We start from the raw sequence: 22,170 nt of genomic DNA on the forward strand, positions 1-22,170 counted from the left end.
CCGCAAGAAATGCTAGACTTCGATATATTCAGTGGACAGTAACAAATCAATGATCACCATCTCATCACAAGTCAAACTCGTACCGTGGACATTAAATTCCTATTGGCATGCCAATTGTATCCTATTCTATGTTCATCCGGCTCAACATATCATCATTTAACAACGTTCAACCCAAATACTTTCTCGACTCACATCAATTTATTACAATTCAATTTTACTTAAAATATTCCAACAACCACAATTCAGAATCATTATAACATATCAATTTATACTAAACTAAATTGTACGAACTTACCAAGGCTATACTGCAGAGATAGAAAAATTTTAGGGACTAATTAGCAACTTTCCTTTTTCATCGATTATCTACTTGTTCTTGATCTATAAAATAATTTATTTCAATTATTAGCTTCAATTTCATATAACATTCAATTTAGTACATATTTCTTCCTATTTAAAATTTTTCACAATTGCCCCAAACTTTTACACTTTATTCAATTTGATCCCTAAGGCCAAAACAAGATTATTTGTATGATTAAACTTTATACCCATTGAACTAAATTTTAACTATCCAAAATTAGTCTTTACATGTTGAAATTTCACAAGAAAAACATGTCATATTTTCATTATTTCAATTAAATCCATAAACTTAAAATTATACAAAATTACTTTACAAAATAATCATATTTAACAACCAAGCTTATCAATGACATCTTTCAAAACATTTAGCAGCTTTTACAAATTAACCCCAGTGTTAGCTAGATTAAGCTAAAATGATTACAAAAACATAAAAAGACTAAAATAGGATAAAAATCACTTACATGTATAAAACTTAGCATGACCAAACTTTTCTTCAAAATGGTGTTTTCTCCTTCTAATTTCGATATAAGCAAGAAGATGATGATAAATTTTTATTTTTTTAGTTTATGTTATTTTAATTTTCAATTTACTAATTTACCTTGTAATATTAACTTAACAATAACAAAATTTTGTCCATATTTGTCCACTAACTTTCTAAAAAGTTTAATTACCAAACATGTAACGCCCTGAATAATTTATTTCTATCTCTGTAAATATTTGGCATAATTGTGTATCTACTTTAGTTGCTAAGTATTCTAAGTGTGTGTGTGAGGTCTTGGGTTCAAGCCTCACCTTTGCCAAATTTTGTTATTTTTCTCACCCTAGCCTTACCCTTGTTGAATGGGTTTATATTAAATTGTTTGTTAATCCATATTAGAGTGAGCTTGTTGGTTCGAGTGGTGAGAGAGTTGGTGTGTGTTGGAGGTCCTGAGTTTGAATCCCTGAGTGAGTGAGGGTATTTTTGCTCGGTTGACTGATAGAGTTTTGGTAGAGCTAAAATTCTTAAGTGGTTGAGATTGAGGTGCTAGTGGGAAGTTGGGAATATCAAATTGGTTTTAATTTTATTTATTAATTTCCTAAAATTTCCTCTATTGACGTTTTTTTGTTGCTTCTCCTTTTCTACATTTTTCTTTTTTTTTCTTTTCCCTCTCCATCCTTTGAACTTTGTTCCAATTAGACTGTGGGTTTTGTTGATTGATCGGTATTGTGGTGCAATTGTTGTTTCTCTCTGTCCAATTTTCGATTGCGATTTAATTCGGTAAGTTTGGGTAGGGTTGTTTTGCTTTCGATTGGTAATCCTTTATTGATGGGTGTTGTTAATGCCATTTAAGGGAAGATCAAGGGGCTCGTAACTTAGTTCCGTGGGAATTATCATTGTTCGATCGAAGGTAAAGGTTTGGTTGTTTAATGGATGAACGGACCAGCTTGGGTTCAGTTTTAGTTTGGTTTTAAGCTTCTTATTTAGTGTTTTATTGGTTAATCTTAGGTGTTGTGTGGTTCAGGAGTGTTTTCGCATTGAAATCATACTAGGTGTGTACCTAAAACGTAGAAAATCAAGCTTCGGTGAAAGCTAAGAAGCCTTACTATCAACGCCACAGTGGCGTGTGCCTGGCCGTGTGGTTGGCCGTGTGTGAGACAAGACCGTGTGGTTGACGAGGGCATGGTCGTGTGCAAGAAATGGCCGTGTGATAATGTGAGTATGGTTGTGTGAGCCACACGGGCTAGGCCATGTTGGGCGTGTGGCCACACGGGCGTGTAGGTTTTGGGCCAGGCCGTGTGTGCCACACGTGTAAGGCCAATCTGGGCATGTGGGTTACATAAGCATGTGGGCCCACACCGATAAGCCATATGGGCATGTGGGCTCGTATTTTTGAAATTTTCCCTAGGGTCGCACGAATCGATTCGATCGACTGTGGGCCTACTGTAGGGTCGGTAATGGTTAACCAAACTCTAAAATTATGTGATCGGATGTTCTATTCTGATTCGAACACTGAAATGCATGAATGATTAATCTGTTAATTATATATATATATGACACTCATATACAAGCATGTTATGCTTGGGATTACTGCATTTGTATATCTATATTTGTGACTGGGGCGGGTTTGTATATGTGGAGGAAGTGTTCTGTATGGTGACCTTCGCCTATATTCTGGCAACATGGCTGCATATTATCTGATATGTGTCATAATGACACAATGTGGTGTGTGTGATGGGATGGTAAGAGTTGGTGTGTAGAGGATGGGCGTAGGATTCTGTATATCTATTCTGTATATCTGTATCTGTATCTGCATCTGCATCTGCAAAGGACTTAAGTCTGAATCTGAAACTGAATCTGATTGTGTATATGATATATGTATAAGTTGCATGTCTAATTCTGTTGGGTTACGCACTGACTTTACGAAAACTCACATCCGTTTGTCTGTTCTGTTCAGGTAATCTACGAACTTAGGCGGACCAGTGCGACGGAGCCTCACGGTGACCATGAAATCGTAATTGATTAAGATTCTAATTTTTTTATTTAATTAAGGTTATTTCTGGGAGTTTTGTATTTAATGGAATTTTCAGACTGTTGGTTTTATTTTGGATTTAAAGTTTTTGATTTAACAATTTATCTGAGATGATTAGCTAAAAACATGATTTTTACTAAAACAAATGTTTTCAAAAAATACGAACGGGATTTGCAAATATAAATTTTTTATGACTTCCTCTGTAATTTATGTTTTGAAAAATAAGTTAGTGAAATAACATTTACGATAAATGTTATAAGTGAATAAGAGTTACAAAATTTGAATGATTTATCGAACAACTCAGTTTTCAAAAACCTTTCCTGTGACATCTCTGGATACAGCCATAACGTCTAGGCCGGGTTTGGGGTATTACATTTAATGGTATTAGAGCCAAATTGTAAAACTCGGGCTGTGAAGTTTTGGGTTCCAAAATTTTGTTTCAAAAAGAACTGATTTTGTAACAGTTCGTTTTCAGTGAAATCAGAACAGTGGTTTCGGGACCACAAATTCGAGTTAGAAAGAAAATTTATTTTAATATTATTGCATGGTCTGCATTATGTTAGGAATGAGTTATAAAAATTTCGTTAAGAAAATTTTACCCATTTCATGTTTAATTATAGAAAGGACCAAATTACATAAAGTGCAAAATTTAAATTCTAGTAGCTAGAAGGATTAAATAGCTATGAAATTAAATAGTTATGGAATTCAAACTTTGTGGTCCTTATAAGGAAAATTGACCATTAAGAGAAGTGAGTATATATTTATGATGAATCATCCATGGAAAATTAGAAAAATAAAAGGACTAAATTGGAAATTGAAATAATTAAAGATGATAATAAACTAATATCAATCATTTCATCTTTATCCCCAAAATTTTCTATAGAAACCCTAGCTAAGAGAGAGAAATTCAAGCAAGCTTAATTGGGTAAGTAATCATGTCCCGCTTTTAGTAATTTTACATTTCGAGATCATAATAACTTAATCTATCTATTTTGGGGATTTATTTGCAAAGTTATCAAAGTTTTAAAATTTTACCTTGGATGAGTATGCTGAAAATTTGAAATTTATGGTAGAAAATGAAAGATTGTTGATAGATAAACAACTTTTGTAAAGGAAATTTTCATGAAATTATGATTTAGGGATTAAATTATAAATATGTAAAATTCATGGAAAATTTTTTAGTTTTGTGAAATACATGAACTATTATTGTTATATGAAAAATTTGGCAAGGCTTGGAATAAGGATCAAATTGCATGAATTTCATTTTCCGAGCCTAGGGATGAAATTAGAATTAATCAAAAGTATAGGGGCAAAATGGTACTTTTCCCAAGATGTAAATTGAATTGATTTGAATATGAAATGTGTTAAATTGATGTTAAATTCATTTATATAGATGCGAAAAGATTAAATAAAGACTTAGATCGAGGAAAAAAAGTATCGGATTAGTCGCCTACGAACACGAACAATTATTGAGGTAAGTTCGTGTAACTAAATTACGTATATTAATATGTTTGAATTGAATGTTTTATATGTGAATTGTATAAATTCTTCATGTATGAAATTGATCATATGTCCGATAATGCTCGATAAGTAATTAGTCCCGTTTGAATAAACGAAATTTGATGGATACAGGATTTCCCGTATTGGTTGTGATCCTACATCTGTTGCAGACACACCATAGCTCTTATAAGCATCCTATTATAAGCCCTCTCGAGCTTCCCGTTACATGGTTCCTGTGAGCATCCCGACCGTTATTGATCCTGCATGTGTTGCGGATATACCGCAGTTCTTTGTGAGTGTCCTATTATATGATCGGTATGGATCCTGCATATAATGCAGACATACTGCAACTCTTTATGAGCGTCTCGATATATGGCTCTTAATGAGCTTCCTAATATGGCTTGCTTGAACTTCCTGATACATGGCTATTGGGAGCTCCCTGATAATACATCTTCGTAGTTACCTATTAAGCTCACATGAGCTTTCTATTTTAAACTCTTATGAGTTTCCTGTTATTAAGTCCGGATAAACTTCCTGTTACATGGCTCACATGAGCTTCCTGTTATATGGCTTGAGAGAGAGCTTCTCATTTATGTGCTTTAATGAGCACCCTGAATATGAATTGACGGATCTCTGATTTGTACACCTCGTGTGTACTACCTGGGTATCCATCGATATTTCAATGATTCAATAGACAAAATCCTGCTGAGAGAAAGAATGAATTTTAAATGAATTATTTGTCGAATATCCCTGAAATACCTGAAAATTGTTACATGATGAGTTCATCTCTGTTTTCTTGATATTCATGTGAATTACATGACTAACTTGTTTGATGAGAATATGTGTTTAGGCAATTGGACAAAATGTTTTGGATGCATGTTTTGTATGCTTACATAAAATGAACTTGGTTGGTAAGTTAAATTCTTATTATATGAACTTACTAAGCATTAAATGCTTACTCTATTTTATTTCTTCTGTTTTATAGTACTCGGAAGCTTGTAAAGGTTGGACGTGGGTCGGAGGAACATCACACTATCCTTCAGTTCATTTCGGTATAAATAGCAAACTTTGTTTTGTGTATAATGGCATGTATATGTTAAATTGACCAATTGATGGCATATTAATATTTGGTTGTAATTAGCTATTGGAATCGCTAGTGATAGTATGTTTTGATGTATATGTGTATGAGACTCTATTATGTTGGTATGTGTATATGTGCTAGAATTGATATACATCTTAGGTATAAATATGCTTAAATGAATATTTCATAAATTCGGTAAGTTGGATACTTGAATAAATGTGATAGTATATCACGCATAAGACTTAGTTTGGCTTGGTTTTAATGCCTTGAATTGGTTAGTGAATTATATGTAAGTGTTGTTATAGGTGGAAGGCAAATTGGGCGAGAAAAGTGGCCTTGGAAATGACCTATTTTCGTCCACACAGGTGGAGACACGGGCATGTGTCTTAATCGTATGTGTCACACGGCCTAGCACACAGGCGTGAGATTTAGACTTGTGACACCTGCACTTAATTATTAAAAATTAAATTGTTCGCACGGCTTAGCACACAGACGTGTGGTTGGCTGTGTGACCCAAGTTAGAGAGTTATATGGGTATGGAAACGGGCTGGGACACGGCCATGTGCCTCATATCAAATGACCACACGGCCTAGGACATGGCCCACACGGCTTGGCCAGACGGGCGTGTGTCCCTTGTACTTAAGAAAAATTTTGAAATTTCACGAAAAATTCTCTTAGTTCTCGATTTAGTCCTAACTTGTTTCAAATGCATAAATTGGGCCTCGAGGGTCCATTTAAGGGACAATATGATTGGATATGAATTGCAAATAGCATGAATTAATTGTATTTATTCTGTAAAATTTGGTATTGCTCCGTAACTCTGTTTCTACGACGGATATGGGTTAGGGGTGTTATAGATTTTCAAATAATTTGGATAATTTTAAGAAAGTAAGTGGTACACCGAGTCCCTGGCGCCGATCCTATAAATATTTCTGAAACTTAGATAGTACTTTCTGAAACTGTACTGAAATAGCTAGAGACTGAAACATCTGAAAACATTTCTGAACTTCTGATAATTTACACATAAAATATCTGCTAATAAAATACTGGAACTGATGCATAAAATTTTATAATTTAGATAAAATTTAAAATTTACGATGAGCGCTCGTGGAACTCACGGACGTGGTATTCGTGGCCATGGTAGAGGCCGTAGGGGACTCGAGTTGAGTCTTTGTCTCTGGGCAGTATGCCAAATTTAGATTCGAGTGAGACACCAATTTCACCTGCTACTGAGACTGGGTCTCAAAGCCATTCGGCTGGGGACAATGCACTGTCCCAAGCCATGTTAAGAGTGTTGGAGAGGGTCTCTAGACCTCATTCTAGATCTGGGCTATGGGTCGGTAATTGAACGACTCCAGTCCAATAGAGCTGAACTATTTAGGGGTGTCATTAGAATCGTCCCTACTATGGCTGAGTATTGGTTAGAAGCCGTCGAGAGGATTATGAATAACATAGACTGTACTCCCGAGCAGAAACTTAAGGGTGCAGTCTCATTGCTTTACAACAAGGCATATCAGTGGTGGTTATCGGTTGAGGAGGGTCTCAGCCTGATCGTCTAAAATGAGACTTCTTCAAGACTGCTTTTTAGAGGAAATATGTGGGTGCGAGCTATGTTGATGCTCGTAGATGTGAGTTCATGAATCTCACGCAGGGTGATAGATTATTGGCTGAGCATGAGGCTGAGTTTCTGAGGTTGAGCCGCTACGCTCGAGGGAGGGTGGCGTTTGAGCATAAAAAGTGTGTTCGCTTTGAGGACGGTCTAAGGACAGTTTAAGGATTCTGTTCTGGTGGATAAGGCGAAGATCACCGAGGAAGTTAAGCACGTGGAGTGCCAGAATAAGGACTGAGAGAGAGTTAAGAACAAGAGGGATTCAGAGCCCTCTAGTTCTGTTCAGAGGCCTAAGAAACAGGCTAGACCTGATTAGCCTGTTAGAGTGGGGGTTCTTGTTGCTTCTACTGGGATTCAGCCTTGTGGGGATTGTGGTAGGCGTCATCCAGGCGAGTGTTGGAGGAGGTTAGGGGCTTGTCTGAGGTGTGGGTCTTTGGAGCATCGATTTTGAGTGTGTCCAGAATGGGCTAATCAGGTGCAAGTTTCGAAACTGTGTTCTTTACAGCCTTAAAGGACAGTTCAGCAGCCACATAGGGGCCGTGGACCAGCTAGGGGTGGTAATTGTATGGGCCGAGGGCAGAGAGCACCGGGTAGAGTTGCTAGTTAGACAGAGGCGATTCAGCCTACACTGGTTTATATTGCTCGATGCCAAGAGGATAGAGATGCTCTTGATGTTATCACCGGTACGTTCTTTATTTTTTATGTACCTTACACTGCTCGGATAGACATAGGTTCTACACACTCCAATGTAGCTAGTATTGTTTCTGAAAACATAGGGATTTCTGTTGAGAGCACGTCTAGTGAGGTTACTGTACTGACTTCTTTGGGACAGTCTGTTTGGGTTAGTAAACTTTATAGGAATGTTCCGTTAAAAATGCAAAGGGCTATATTTTTGGCAAATCTGATGGAGCTACCGTTTAGGGAGTTCGACTTAATTCTAGGTATGGACTGGTTAGTTGAGCATCGGGTTAGCTTGAATTGCGCAGTTAAGAAAGTGGTTCTGAGGACTGTGGAAAATAAAGAAGTGGCTGTGATCGGTGAGCGTCGAGATTATCTATCCAATGTGATCTCTGCTCTTGTGGTTGAGAATTGGTTCGGAAAAGGTGCGAGGCGTTTATGGCTTTCGTTAGTGTTTTAGTTTGTAGGGACTATTCTGTCGTGGATATCAGAATAGTGAGGAATTTTTTGGATGTTTTTCCTTAGGAGTTACCAGGTTTACCTCTGAATCGAAAAGTTGAGTTTGACATTGAGCTTCTATCGAGTACAACTGTAGTGTCCATCGCTTCTTACCAAATGGCACCGAAGGAGCTTACAGAGCTTAAATCTCAATTGTAAGAGCTTCTGGATCGTGGTCTCATCCGTCTTAATGTGTCTTCGTGGGGGGCACTGGTTCTGTTTGTAAAGAAGAGTAATGGTACCATGAGGATGTGCATTGATTACCGACCGTTGAATAAACTAACGGTAAAGAGTAAGTATCCACTTTCGAGGATCGACGATTCGTTTGATCAGTTCTGAGGTACTTCAGTGTTCTCGAAAATAGATCTCCAATCTGGGTATCATTAGCTTAGATTTAAGGAAGTTGATGTTCACAAGATTGCATTTAGGACTTGTTATGTACATTACGAGTTTCTAGTTATGCCTTTTGGTCTAACGAATGCTCCGGTTGCATTCATGGATTTATTAAATCGAGTCTTTCAGTTGTATCTGGATCAGCTCATCGTGGTCTTCATTGATGATATTCTGATTTACTCTAAGACCGAGGATGAGCATGATGAACATTTTAGAGTCGTGCTTCAGATACGCCGAGAGAAGCAGTTCTTTGCTAAGTTGAGCAAGTGTGAGTTCAGGTTGCGAGAGGTAACTTTTCTAGGGTACGTGGTTTCTGTTGAGAAAATCCAAGTTGATCCGAGAAAGATTGAGGCAGTGCATGATTGGAAAGAGCCTAAGAATGTATTTGATATCTACAGTTTTCTAGGTCTTGCGGGTTATTATCGGCGTTTTGTTAAGGGGTTCTCTCTGATTGTAGCTCCTCTGACTAAGCTTCTGCGCAATGGTGTCCTTTTTGTTTGGACTGATGTACAATAATCGAGCTTCGAAAAGCTCAAGTTTGTTCTGACTTAGGCTCCTATTCTGATATAGCCTGAATCTGGTAAAGAGTTTGTGGTGTACAACGATGTGTCGTACGTCGGTCTAGGATGTGTACGAATGCAAGATGGTAATGTTGTGGCTTATGCATCCCGTCAGCTTAAGACACACGAAAGGAATTATCCGACGCATGATCTCGAGTTGGTTGCAAGTGAAGTCGACTTGGATTGTTCAGATTCGAGAGAAACAGTTAGGAGATGAATCTTTGGTTCAGCGATTTTGTCAGATTGAGAGTGGCAGTACTTCGGATTTTGGGTTGAATAGTAATGGGGTTCTGTGTTTTTAAGGACGGGTTTGTGCACCTCACGATTCTGATCTGAGGCAGTCGATTCTAAATGAGGCGCATAGTAGCCTTTATGCTATGTATCTCGGTGGCAATAAGATGTATCGGGATCTCCATGAGTTATACTGGTGGCTAGGTTTGAAGCCTGAGCTTATGGATTTCATTGTTTGCTGTCTGACGTGCCAGTAAGTTAAAGGTGAGCACCAGTTGCCTTCGGGTTTCCTGCAACCCGTTAAGATTCTTTTATGGAAGTGGGAACGAGTGACGATGGACTTCGTTAGTGGGTTGCCCTTGACACCCACTAAGAAGGATTCTGTTTGGGTCATCGTGGATCGATTGACCAAGTCCGCTCATTTTATTTCGATTCGGATGGGCTACTCTTTACAGAAATTGGCGAAGCTCAACATTTTTGAGATTGTAAGACTGCATGGGTTCCTGTTTCGATAATTTGTGATAGAAATCCTTACTTTACTTCTCGGTTCTGGAAGAAATTGCATGAGGCTCTAGATTCGAGATTGAACTTCAGTACTGCTTTCCATCCTCAGACCAATGGTCAATCTGAGAGGGTGATTCAGATACTAGAGGATATGCTTCGATATTGTGTAATAGATTTTTGAGGTAGTTGGGAGTATTTTCTATCATTAGCTGAGTTCACCTACAATAATAGTTTCCAGTCTAGCATCTAGATAGCACCTTACGAGGCCTTGTATGGTCGTAAGTGTCGTACTCTTCTATGTTGGACTGAGAGCATTGGGTTTTGGGTCTGAAGTTGGTTTCTAAGACTGAAGATAAAGTTAGACTGATCGGGATCATCTGAAGGCTGCTTCATATAGACAGACGTCTTCTACAGATCTGAAGAGGAGAGATATCGAGTACCTTGTGGGTGACTTTGTTTTTCTTAAGGTTTTTTCGTGGAAGAAAATTCTGAGATTCGGTCGTAAGGGCAAGTTGAGTCCTAGGTTTATTGGGCCATATCAGATTCTGAAGCGTGTAGGACCGATCGCTTATCAGTTGGAGCTACCTCTAGAGTTGGACTGCATTCATGATGTGTTTTACATCTCAATGTTAAGGCGGTATCGGTCTGATCTATCTCATGTTGTCTCTATTGAGAAGATCGAGATTAGACCGAATTTGACTATTGAGGAGAAGCGTGTTTAGATATTGGATCAAGATTTTAAGGTTCTGAAGAGGAAGTCCATCTCGTTAGTAAAGGTTCTGTGGTAGAATCACAACACTAAAGAAGCCACGTGAGAACTTGATGACTCGATGCATCAGCAATATCCTCATCTATTCTAATCAGGTAAATTTCGAGGTCAAAATTTCTTTTAAGGGGAAGAGTTGTAAGGCCCTGAAGAATTTATTTTTGTCTCTGTAAATATTTGGCATAATTGTGTATCTGCTTCAGTGGCTAAGTGTTCTGGGTGTGTGTGTGAGGTCTTGGGTTAAAGCCTCACTATTGCCAAATTTTGTTATTTTTCTGACCCTAGCCTTACCCTTGTTGAGTGGGTTTATATTAAATTGTCTGTTGATCCATATCAGCGTGAGCTTGCTAGTTTGAGTGGTAAGGGAGTTGGTGTGTGTTGAAGGTCCTAAGTTTGAATCCTTGCGTGAGTGAGGGTGTTTATTTTTGCTCGGTTGATTGATAGAGTTTCGGTAAAGCTAAAATTCTTAAGTGGTTGAGATTGAGGTGTTAGTGGGAAGTTGGGAATATCAAATTGGTTTTAATTTTATTTATTAGTTTCCCAAAATTTCCTCTGTTGACGTATTTTTTTCTATTGCTTCTCCTTCTCTACTTTTTTCTTTTTTTCTTTTTCTTTCCATCCTTCGAACTTTGTTCCAATTAAACTGTGGGTTTTGTTAACTAATCAGCACTGTAGTGCAATTGTTGTTTCTCTCTGTCCAATTTTCTATTGCGATTTAATTCGGTAAGTTTGGGTAGGGTAGTTTTGCTTTCGATTGGTAATCCTTTGTTGATGGGTGTCTTTAATGTCGTTTAGGGGAAGATTAAGGTGCTCAGAATCATCCGTCAGTGACTTAGTTACGTAGGAATTACCGTTGTTTGATCGAAGGTGAAGGTTTGGTTGTTTAATGGATGAACGAACCGCCTTGGGCTTGGTTTTAGTTTGGTTTTAAGCATCTACTTTAGTGTTTTATTGGTCAATCTTAGGTGTTGTATGGTTCAAGAGTGTTTTCACATCGAAATCGTACCAGGGGTTCACCCAAAATGCAAAAAATCAAGCTTCGACGAAAGCTGAAAACCTTTACTCTTGACGCCACATGGGCATGTGCCTGGTCGTGTGGTTGGCCGTTTGCGAGACACGACCGTGTGATTAACGAGGGCATGGCCGTGTGCAAGACACGGCCGTGTGATGGTGTGAATGTGGTCGTGTAGGCCACATGTTAGGCCATGTTGAGAGTGTGGGTCACACGGGCGCGTGGGCCCACACGAGCATGTGGGCCCATATTTTTGAAATTTTCCCTATGGTCACATGGATCGATACGATCGACTGTGGTCCTATTATAGTGTCGGTGAGGGCTAACTAAACTCTAAAATTATGTGATCTAATATTTTGTTCTGAGTCGGACATTGAAATGCATAACTGATTATTCTGTTAATTATATATATATGACACTCATATATGAGGATGTTATGCATGAGATTACTATATTTGTATATCTGTATATGTGACTGGGGTGAGTTTGTATATGTGGACGAAGTGTTCTGTATGGCGACCTTCACCTATATTCTGGCAGCATGGCTGCATATTATCTGATATGTGTCGTAATGACACAATGTGGTGTGTAGGGATGGGTGGGTGTTTTTAACCCCACATGGTAGGATTGGATGGTCAAAGTTGGTGTGTAGAGGATGGGGATAGGATTACGATATTTGTTCAGATATCTCAGATTCAGATCTACAAAGGATCAAGTCCAAATCAAACCGAATCATTGTGCATATGATATCTGTATAAGTTGCATGTCTAATTCTGTTGGGTTACACACTGAGTTTACTAAAACTCACATATGTTTGTCTGTTCTGTTCAGATAATTCACGGGCTTAGGCGGATCGGTGTGACGGAGCCTCACGGTGACCACGAACTCGTAATTGATTAAGATTTTTATTTTTTTATTTAATTAAGGTTATTTCTGGGATTTTTGTAATGAATGGACTTTTTGGACTCTTGGTTTTATTTTGGGTTTAAGGTTCTTGATTTAACAATTTATCTGAGACGATTGCTAAAAACATGATTTTTAACTAAAACAAATGTTTTCAGAAAATACGAACGGGATTTCCAAATATAACATTTTTATGACTTCAGCTGTAATTTATGTTTTGACAAATAAGTTAGTGAAATAACACTTACGATAAAGGTTATAAGTGAATAAGAGTTACAAAATTTGAATGATTTATTGAACGACTCAGTTTTCAAAAACCTTTCTTGTGACATGTCCAAATACAGCCATAACGTCTAGGCCAGGTTTGGGGTGTTACAAAAAAAGTCCATCTACTCACATTTCAATAGCCATTTGACATAATTAACTAATAAAATTAACTTTTTCAGCTTTTATGATTTAGTTCTTTACACTTAATGAACTACATAAACGTTAAAATTTTTTAACCAAATTTTGATACGACACTAGAAATAGTGTGATGTGGTCAAGCGTACGGTTAAATATGGGTATGTCTTCGAGGCATTTTTTGAATGAATCCTCAAAACAATGTGATGGATTAAGGGAATACGCCGTAGTTACTGCTAGGACAGAGAACTCTATATACCGAGAATTAAAGGTGGTGTAAGTTGCCCGTAATATCTGGGAATTTTCATGTTCTGTATGGAAGTCATTGAGACTCTATTTTTTGAATAAAAATTCTACATTCTTCTAAATAAGTATGTTGCTTGTGTTGATTCAAAGTTATAAGGTAATTGGCATTTTGATAAGCACAAGAGTCTATAAGAGAATCCACCAAGAGTAAAATCTGATGAATGTTGTTCTAAGGTGAGTATTCAACTACAATATTCAAAGGGATATTGAAGAAGGATTTAAAATATGGTGTGAAGCCTGGAATCCTCCATTCTGGTGATATGAGTATAATATGGTTAAGTGTAGAGTTGGCGTATAGTTATCCGCCAACCAGAAATCAGTAAGTATCAACAAAATTCTGAGAGGGAACCATAATATTAAAAGCTAATGATTTCAACATCAATGTTAAAAGGTAATACTAATTTAGACTTATTAAGCTCCATTGAACTTAGAGGCATTCGTTTGTGTGTGACAGGTCTCCTAAGATATGAGCTAGTTCGCCTGTGAGGGACAGAGCCAGGATTGTGCCAAAGCGGTTGATCAAAGTGTGATATTATACATGCAAAGCGATTTTTGGGAATATGTTTTATACGCCACTTTGAGTTTATGTTGATAAAAGATTTAAGTTATATTGTTTTATATCACCATTTGGGAACCAGTTATAATTAATAAACATTTCTCATAAAATCTTTGATTTGGAATAAAAGCATATAAGTGAAAAAGTATGGTCAGTAAAGACTTAGTCAGTTTTAAAATTTTGCTAAGTGTTTTAGTTTTGTGGCATCCTATATTCAATTTCGATAAATCAGGTCAGGTATAGGGTGTTACAAGATGGGTCAATACAGAGGTATAAGGCAAGACTAGTTGTAAAAGGATTCACTTAGAAATTTGGAGTAGATTATTTTGACACATACTCTGCTGTGACTAAGATCTCAACCATTCGTATTTTGTTTTCTTTAGCTTCCATTCATAATTTGCTGGTACATTAGATGGATGTGAAGATAATTTTCTTGAATAGTGATTTGGACAAGGATGTCTACATAGAGAAACCTCTAGGATTTGTGGCGCCTGGTATGGAAGATAGAGTTTTATAGACTCAAAAAATCTTTGTATGGTCTCAAGCAAACTTTAAAACAATGGTATGAGAAATTTCATAAAACTATTCTTTGTTTTGGCTTTTTTATTAATAATGCAGATGCATGTATGCATTCTAAGATGTTTGGTTCTGATTATGTCATCATAAGTTTGTATCTGGATAACATGTTAATTTTCAGCACTAATATAGAAGCCATTAACAAAACCAAAAATTTATTATCTACCAAGTTTGATATGATTGATTTGGGAGAGGTAAATGTAATCTTAGGGATTAAGGTTACTAAATAAAAAAAAAAGAGATGTGTTTTAAACAAATCACACTATATAGAGAAAGTGTTAAAAAATTTTAATAGCTTTGATGTAATCCTTTTGAAGACTCCTTTTGATTCTAGCATACAACTAATAAAGAATAAAAGAAATAGTGTTTCTCAATCAGAGTATGTTAAAATTATTGGAAGCCTTATGTTCTTGATGAACTACATTAGGCCTGATATTGCTTATGCTATCAGTAGACTAAGTAGATATACCCATAATCCTAGCAATGAAAATTGGAATGCTCTAAAGTGATTGCTTAAATACATTAAAGGTACTTTAACTTAGAAATATGAATTTGTCAGATATCATGTAGTCCTAGATGGATATTGTGATGCAAATTGGGTAATTGATTATAATGAAGTTAGATTTACAAGTGGGCATGTCTTTACTTTGGGTGGAGCAACTCTTTCTTGGAAGTATGCTAAGAAGACGTGTGTTGCTTGTTCCACGATGGAGTCAAAGTTTATAACTTTGGACTTAGTCAGGCAAGAGGTCGAGTGGCTTAGGAATCTACTTGCAGAGATTCTTTTATGGGAAAAACCGACACCTCCCTTATCACTATATGTGACTCATAAGCCAAAATTTGCATTGCTAAAAGCCAAGTTTACAATGGTAAGAAGAGATATATTCGAATAAGACATGAACTTGTGAGACATTTAATAAAAAATTGAATACTTATTATGGAGTACGTGAGGTCTAAAAGGAACCTAGCTGATCCACTAACCAAAAGGTTAAGTAGGAAAATGATTCTTGATTTTTTTAGGGGGATGGGTCTTAAGCTTAGTGGTTGATGAATTCATGGTGGATACCCAATTTAGTTTTCTAAGTTCAATGTGGTCAAATGAAACCATAGAAAGATTCATAGTGTACACTTTACCTATCTCCATGGCAAATGATGTACATGCATAAGGTTGAGTTCTTACTCTTAATGAATTCATATCCTAGGGTTTGGGTGGTCCTATTGAGACAGACTTTATGAATCCACTGACATGTGAGGTTGAGTTTCTTACTTTTAATGAGTTCATATCCTAGAGTTTGGGTAGTCCTAATTAGACGAACTTGATGAATTTACCAAATTTAAATTTGAAAGGATGAGCTTAATAAATGCTTTTAATGATTTCATAGTCTTGATTTAGTTAGTCTATATTGAGATAAACTTGATGAAATCACCTACGTATGTGCGAAGAATTAGCCATCTTCTATAAAAGACATTGGGTAGTCTTTCTAGATCACTTACCAGTATCGTGAGATGTATTGGCTAAAACTTGTTGATCTATCACAGAACATAAATTGGATCTAAAATTAGTTGTGTGTCATGAGTTAATCCAAATCTTAATAAATTCAAGATTCGTTCACTTTTTAAATAAAAGAATCACTCATTTCACTACGTACTAGTTCAAATCCATAAGATACTAGTACTTAAGCGACTAATTTCGCTATTGCCCTTCTCACGTTTTACCTTTTCTCATGTTTACAAAATTTCTAATTCTTCCGCATTAGCCGGGGAATGTTGATAATGCAAAGTGAGTAATCCCACATTGGTTGAGAAAAGGCTTCTAAGCGGGTTTAAATATAACCTTGTCTTTATCCTCATTGAGTAATTTGGGCTTTGCGCGTGTGTGTTCTTTTGGATAAATTTATGTTTTTCGTTTTTAAATTATTTTCAGAATATTTTTAGTTACAGAAAATCCTCCGACTGTTGCGAAAAATCTGGTCAGTTGCACTTTTTGAGGAAGCTGACACTACGTGTTTTACCATTTTGCCCCTTCGAAAAATAGTATAAGTAGCAGGTCATTTTCTTAATTTTTCACAACAAGAAAACAACAACCTTTCTCTCATTTGTTTTCTTTTACCAGTTTTTCAGTCAGGTTTTTTTACTATGTTTTCTGCTTTATTTTTCGATCCCTTTTGAGAAGAGCAATTACGATTGTGTTCCACCTTCTTTATTTAGGTGTACGAATATTGAATTTCTGTGCTAACCTTGGGGGCGAAGTCCTCTACAAGATTACACCAATCAGGGTGGATTTGTTTCTAATGTAACAACCCGATTTTCAGTGGTGTTAGAAATAGTAGTTCGAGGCCACTAAACCCGACGTGTAAGCTCATAAATTTTATTATTTAGTATTTATGAGTTAAATGTGGTTTTAGAAAGATTTTTGAATTAGTAATTTGTGTTTTATAAGGGTTTATTAGTTCAAGTGGATTAGAAAATGAAGTATCGAGACCTCAATTCTATAAACCGAGCCATAAATATTTTATAAATATTTACGAGTGTATTAAGATAGTATTAAAGTTTCGTTAAAAATTTTAATGTTTTGACAGCTTAATTAATTAAAAGGACTAAATTGAAAAAGGTGCAAAACTTGTTAAATATAATATTTAAGTAATTAAATGGCTTGATAAATAAATAAGGAGGACTTATAAAGCAATTAAGCCTAAAATGAAAGAGTGGGACGTCATGCTAGTGTGAAATAATAAAATATAATAAGTGGATGACAAAATTGTAAATTACATAAAATTAAACAAACAAATAGAAATTGAAAGAGATTTCTAGACATTCTCTTTTCAATTTTGGTAATCGACATGGGAGAAAGCTTCTAAAGCTAGTTTTCTTTTATTTTGCTTCAAGTGAGTTTAATTCTTACTCTTTTCTTGTAATTTTTAAGTTTTTGAGATTTTTACAATTAAGTTCAACTTAATATCACCTTAGTTTTTATTTAATTGAAAATTTTGAAAGTTTTCATTGATTAGTAATAGATGTTTTAGATGAATAACATGAATTTAGAGCTTTAATTTTGTTGTATGATGATTTTATAAAGTGATTTTGTCAAATATTGATTTTCGGATCAAATTATGAAGAATTAAAGAATTAGGGTTTGGTATTAAATTTCTATTTTTATCAAGGGCTATATGATAGCCTAGAATATTTAGATAAATTATTAATTGAGAAAAATTAGTTAATTTGATAAGATTAATTAGTTAAGGACTAAATTGCAAATGTTTTGAAAGTTTAGGTAATTGTGTAAATTCAAAAAATTGAAGGGTATTAATTGTGAAATAAATTAGAACTGAAATATATGCTAATGAATGAGTAATTTTATATTTTAGATCAAGATCCCATAGATACTCGTGAAAAAGGAAAATTAGCGGAATAGTCCCTAAACTCCTGCAAATATTACAATTTAACCTAGGTAAGTTCGTACGGTTAAAATTTAATATTTATATTTATTTGGTGTATTGAATATTATGTATTCATTCTATTGTTGAAAGTGAAATATTGTTAAAGTTATAAATTTGAATTGAATATTCAGATTAAATGAAATGCGGGATTTGAGTACATTTGGCATTCGTCGAATTGATTGCATAGGACGAAAATAACAGCAAATTACCCAAGTAAACCGAGGTTCAACATTTTTTGCGAACTTTCGTGTTTACTTTCTATTTAGCTCTCACGAGCTACTGTTTAACTCATATGAGTTTTCGTTCAGCTCTTTTGAGCTTCTGTTTAACCCTTATAGGTTTTTGTTCAGCTCTTACGAGCTTCCGTCCAACCCTTATGGGTTTCTGTTTAGCTTACATGTGCTTCTGTTTGGCCTTCGGGATTCTAAAAACTATGTACTCTTATCCATAAGCCGTTCTCCGATTTGGGAAAACTATGTACTCTTATCCGTAAGTCGTTTTGAAAACTATGAAATAGTATAGTATATTTGGTATAAGTATGCAAATATGTGTTTTGATCAATATGGTAAATTTTAAATGCTATAATATATGAGATATTATGACATGTTTAGAGTTTGAGTTGGTTGTATTGAAGGCCTTATTATGGCCTATGAGTGTGAAATTTGAAGTGTTTAGGTTGAAATAAAAAATGGGTGAGAAATGTGGCCTTGAAATGGCCTATTTTCGTCCACACGGGTAGAGACACAGGCGTGTGTCTCAGCCGTGTGTGACACACGACCTAACACATGGGCGTGTGGTTTGGCCGTGTGTCCCTTGCATCTTTAGAATTGCAAAGCAGAATGCTCACATATTTTCACACAACCTAGCACACGGGCGTGTGGCTTGGCCGTGTAACCCCTGTACCTTAATATTACAAGTCAGTATGCTCACACAGCCTAGCACACGAGAGTGTAGCTTGGCCGTGTGACCCAAGTCAGAGAGCCCCTAAGTTTGGACACGAGCTGGGACACGACCGTGTGCCCTTATTTTGAATGCCTACACAGCCTGAGACACGGGCACATCTCTTAACCGTGTGAGCCACATGGCCTGGCCACACGGGCGTGTGTCCCCTGTTCCTTTGAAAATTTTTGATATTTTCTGAAAAATTCTCTGTGCACCCAGTTTAGTCCCGACTTATTTCTAATGTGCATTTTGGATTTCGAAGGCTCATATAAGGGACTTTACGAATGATTTAAGATATGTTTGCTAGACAATATGAAATGTCTGTTATTCGATTTGTAAATCTTGGTAATGCTCCGTAACCTTGTTTCGGCGACGGATACGGGTTAATGGGTGTTACACCTAAGGCAATAAATCTTCCATAACATAATGATTATTTTTTTATTTGTTTCACTTAGTTTATTTTTCTGTCAGTGCTAACGGTTTTGTTTTGTAGTGGTATATTTCCAATAGTATTACGGTTCAACTCTAAAATCTGCCTCCTCACTCTCATGACCAGCTCGACACCAACCCTCCTTTATCGTTGGTACCCTGTGCCCAAAATCCAGTTACCGACTTCTCAAGTCAACCTATCGATACCTTTTTTCTCCTTCCCTCTATTTGTATTTTGTGTATCATTTCTAGGGTCGTTTCCATTTATTATCTATGGTTAATTGGATGAGTTAATTAAGAATCTTGTTAAATTCTAGTAATTGAAAATTTTTGTTTACAATGTTAGCTAAGTTTTGTATTTAGGAAAACTTAGGACTTGCTTCTCATACGTCCCATAAAATGTCCTTCATTGATGTCATCGAGTTACTAGAATAATGGAGGAAATTTTCTAAAGATATAAATAACAATGGTTTTCTTGATGGATTCCATGTTCGTTTGATTAATTATTTTTTGGTTTTATTGCCATGTAGTTTCTACTAATGTCCGCAATGAAACCTCTAATCTTATGTTGCTAAAACATCACCTTGTTCCTTATGCTAATCAGGGTCAAACTGATGCTTATACTGGTGGAATTGATGAAGGATTGATTTCTAGCCAACGAGATAAAAGCATTGAGCCTTCAAATGATTCTACTTTGGATACAAACAGTGAAGCAAATTCATTGTCAGTTTATCAGATTATCGAAGTTCATCGATTTCCACATCAGGGATGGTACAACATTCAGAAACACCGACTCGAAAACATAACTTTTTCACCCCTAAACAATACTTTCTTGGATGCCTTTTCAATTCTTCTTCTTTTTCCTTTTGTTTCTTTTATCCATAATTCCATGCTTAAGACTCTGGTACTCCGTTCGTCTTGTCTTTGCTTTTCTCACTTTAACAATTTCTCTACCTTATCAAGAAAATTCCCATTTCCCTTCACTCGCTTTCCTCGTCCTTTCTTGGTCGTTTTTTGCTTTACCCATTAATGTCTACAAGTGCAAAGTCTTCACCACGGCTAAATGAACCTCCATTTTCCACATTATTTAATGGCGAACAAATATATTTATTGAATTATTTAGAAAATGAAATTTTTACATGGAAAATAGAGAAATAACACGTCAACACCACCGTTAATCATTTAATTGGAATTAGCCAAGAGTGACCAAAATATTTGACTTCGAAAAGTTAAGTGACTAAAACGAAAAAAAAATTAATAATTGGGTGACCAAAACAGAACGAACCTAACACTTTAGTGATTGATTTTGTACTTTACCCTTATGTTTTAAAAAAATTTATGCTAATTGTTTTTTAAGTAAAGGTTCGAGCTGTTAGAGAAGGCCTGCATTTACTATGGAATAGGGGCTATCGACAAATGATGATCGAAAGTGAGAATACTCTTTTTGTCCAAACTTTTGTAGTAACTATGACCCCAAAAATGGAATGGCTGAGATTCAATACGTGCAGATGCTATGTTGAAGGTCTCAACAACTTGATTTTAAGCATATTAACAAAGAACAAAATGCTTGCATGGATAAATTGGCAATGATTGATAAAACCACATTAGGGGGACTACACATTTTTTAAGAGCCTCATAATATTTTGATAGGTTGATTGCTACAAGATTATTCTAATATTGTGATGATTCATAATGATGTTTATGTTCCTTTGAACCTCTTTTCTCTATAAAAAAAAAGAAAAGAAAAAATGTACTATGTGAGTTAACCTTACTAAAAACAAGCTAAATGCTGGAAGAAGTGACTAGAGAAGTTGTCACTTCTTCAAGCATAAAAAAATTATTCATGTATTTCGGTTTCTCTATGGCTACAGAGCCTAGCTTAGTGAGAAATATCTACTTCCTTCAACACTTACAATAAGTGAACCTAAAATTATTACACCTAGTGACAATTTCCTAACTTTTGTACCTTGAAGACTGATATTCTCTCCACTAAATTCACCCCTAAGAACTTAGCTCGTAAAACCTCAACAAAATATTTTACGATCAAATGCACTCTCATAAATAATATTTCTCACTTGAATAGATTAAGTGCTCTTCAATCAATACAACAACCTATATAAGTCTCTCAATTATATAAAGTTTTTTGAGACTTGCTAACATAATGAAGATCTATATCAATCTCTATTAAACAATAGCTAAACCAGTTGAATACAATATAATAATAACAAACAAGGTAAATAAGGACTATTGGTAGCTAAGTCTCCAACATTCAAATCTGATCCCACTTCCTCGATCCGAGAGATTAGAAAGACTCGACTTGATTCTCCAAATTTGTTTCCCCAAGTGATACAATTTTCATTGATGGGCTAGATACAATCCATAATATCAGCATTACCCAAAAATCCAGTTCAATAAATTGACAATCACCTAAATATGAAAATTGTCTAATCTATCGCAATGCTTCAAGAAGTGGGCACTTCCTCAAATACATAAATTATTCCATATTTTTCAACAATATCAACAACCTAATATTGAGATATGTATACAACTTTAAAAATTTAATGATTCTTTTCTGTTTAATTTAATTATATGTAAATAATTTATTAGAATATAAAACTTTATTTTCAGCAGAGATACTTTATTCAACTAAAGTTGACTTTCTATTAAATTATCTTAAACATATTTAAAAGTAAAAATGACAGGAACAGTTTACATAATAAAACAATTTATTTAGCTCTTAAATAACACTTTACCAGGAGAAAAAAATCGTACTAGATCAAATTTTGATTTAAATTTAACTGTTTTTCATAAACTTTAAATATTCCAATGCCCTAACCTCATGTGATTAAAATGAATAAAAAAATTGTCACCAACCTCATGTGGCTGTTTGATTAAAATTTGAATAAATATAAAAATTTGA

General features: G+C 35.5%; 1 protein-coding gene across 1 annotated transcript; it reads left to right on the forward strand.

The window, feature by feature from the left end:
- The first annotated feature begins 6,854 nt into the window (after positions 1 to 6,854).
- Positions 6,855 to 10,643, forward strand: LOC105795952 (uncharacterized). The gene is made up of 9 exons (XM_012625597.1): positions 6,855 to 6,977; positions 7,037 to 7,140; positions 7,245 to 7,462; positions 7,783 to 8,160; positions 8,271 to 8,388; positions 8,626 to 9,133; positions 9,197 to 9,353; positions 9,490 to 9,650; positions 10,305 to 10,643. Exons 1-9 carry the CDS (start codon positions 6,855 to 6,857, stop codon positions 10,641 to 10,643), a joined length of 2,106 nt encoding a protein of 701 aa, XP_012481051.1.
- The last annotated feature ends 11,527 nt before the right edge of the window (positions 10,644 to 22,170 follow it).

The sequence above is a fragment of the Gossypium raimondii genome, chromosome 3 (genome assembly GCF_025698545.1).
Source record: "Gossypium raimondii isolate GPD5lz chromosome 3, ASM2569854v1, whole genome shotgun sequence".
NCBI classification, from domain to species: Eukaryota; Viridiplantae; Streptophyta; class Magnoliopsida; order Malvales; family Malvaceae; genus Gossypium; species Gossypium raimondii.

Excerpts from the sequence above, each read along its gene's own strand:
- LOC105795952 (XM_012625597.1), top strand. The coding sequence starts at position 6,855 with ATGGCTGAGTATTGGTTAGAAGCCGTCGAGAGGATTATGAATAACATA. Across the intron at positions 7,141-7,244 it reads CATGAGGCTGAGTTTCTGAG|GCGAAGATCACCGAGGAAGT; the intron begins GTTGAGCCGCTA and ends CTGGTGGATAAG. Across the intron at positions 8,161-8,270 it reads TGAGAATTGGTTCGGAAAAG|GTTTACCTCTGAATCGAAAA; the intron begins GTGCGAGGCGTT and ends AGGAGTTACCAG.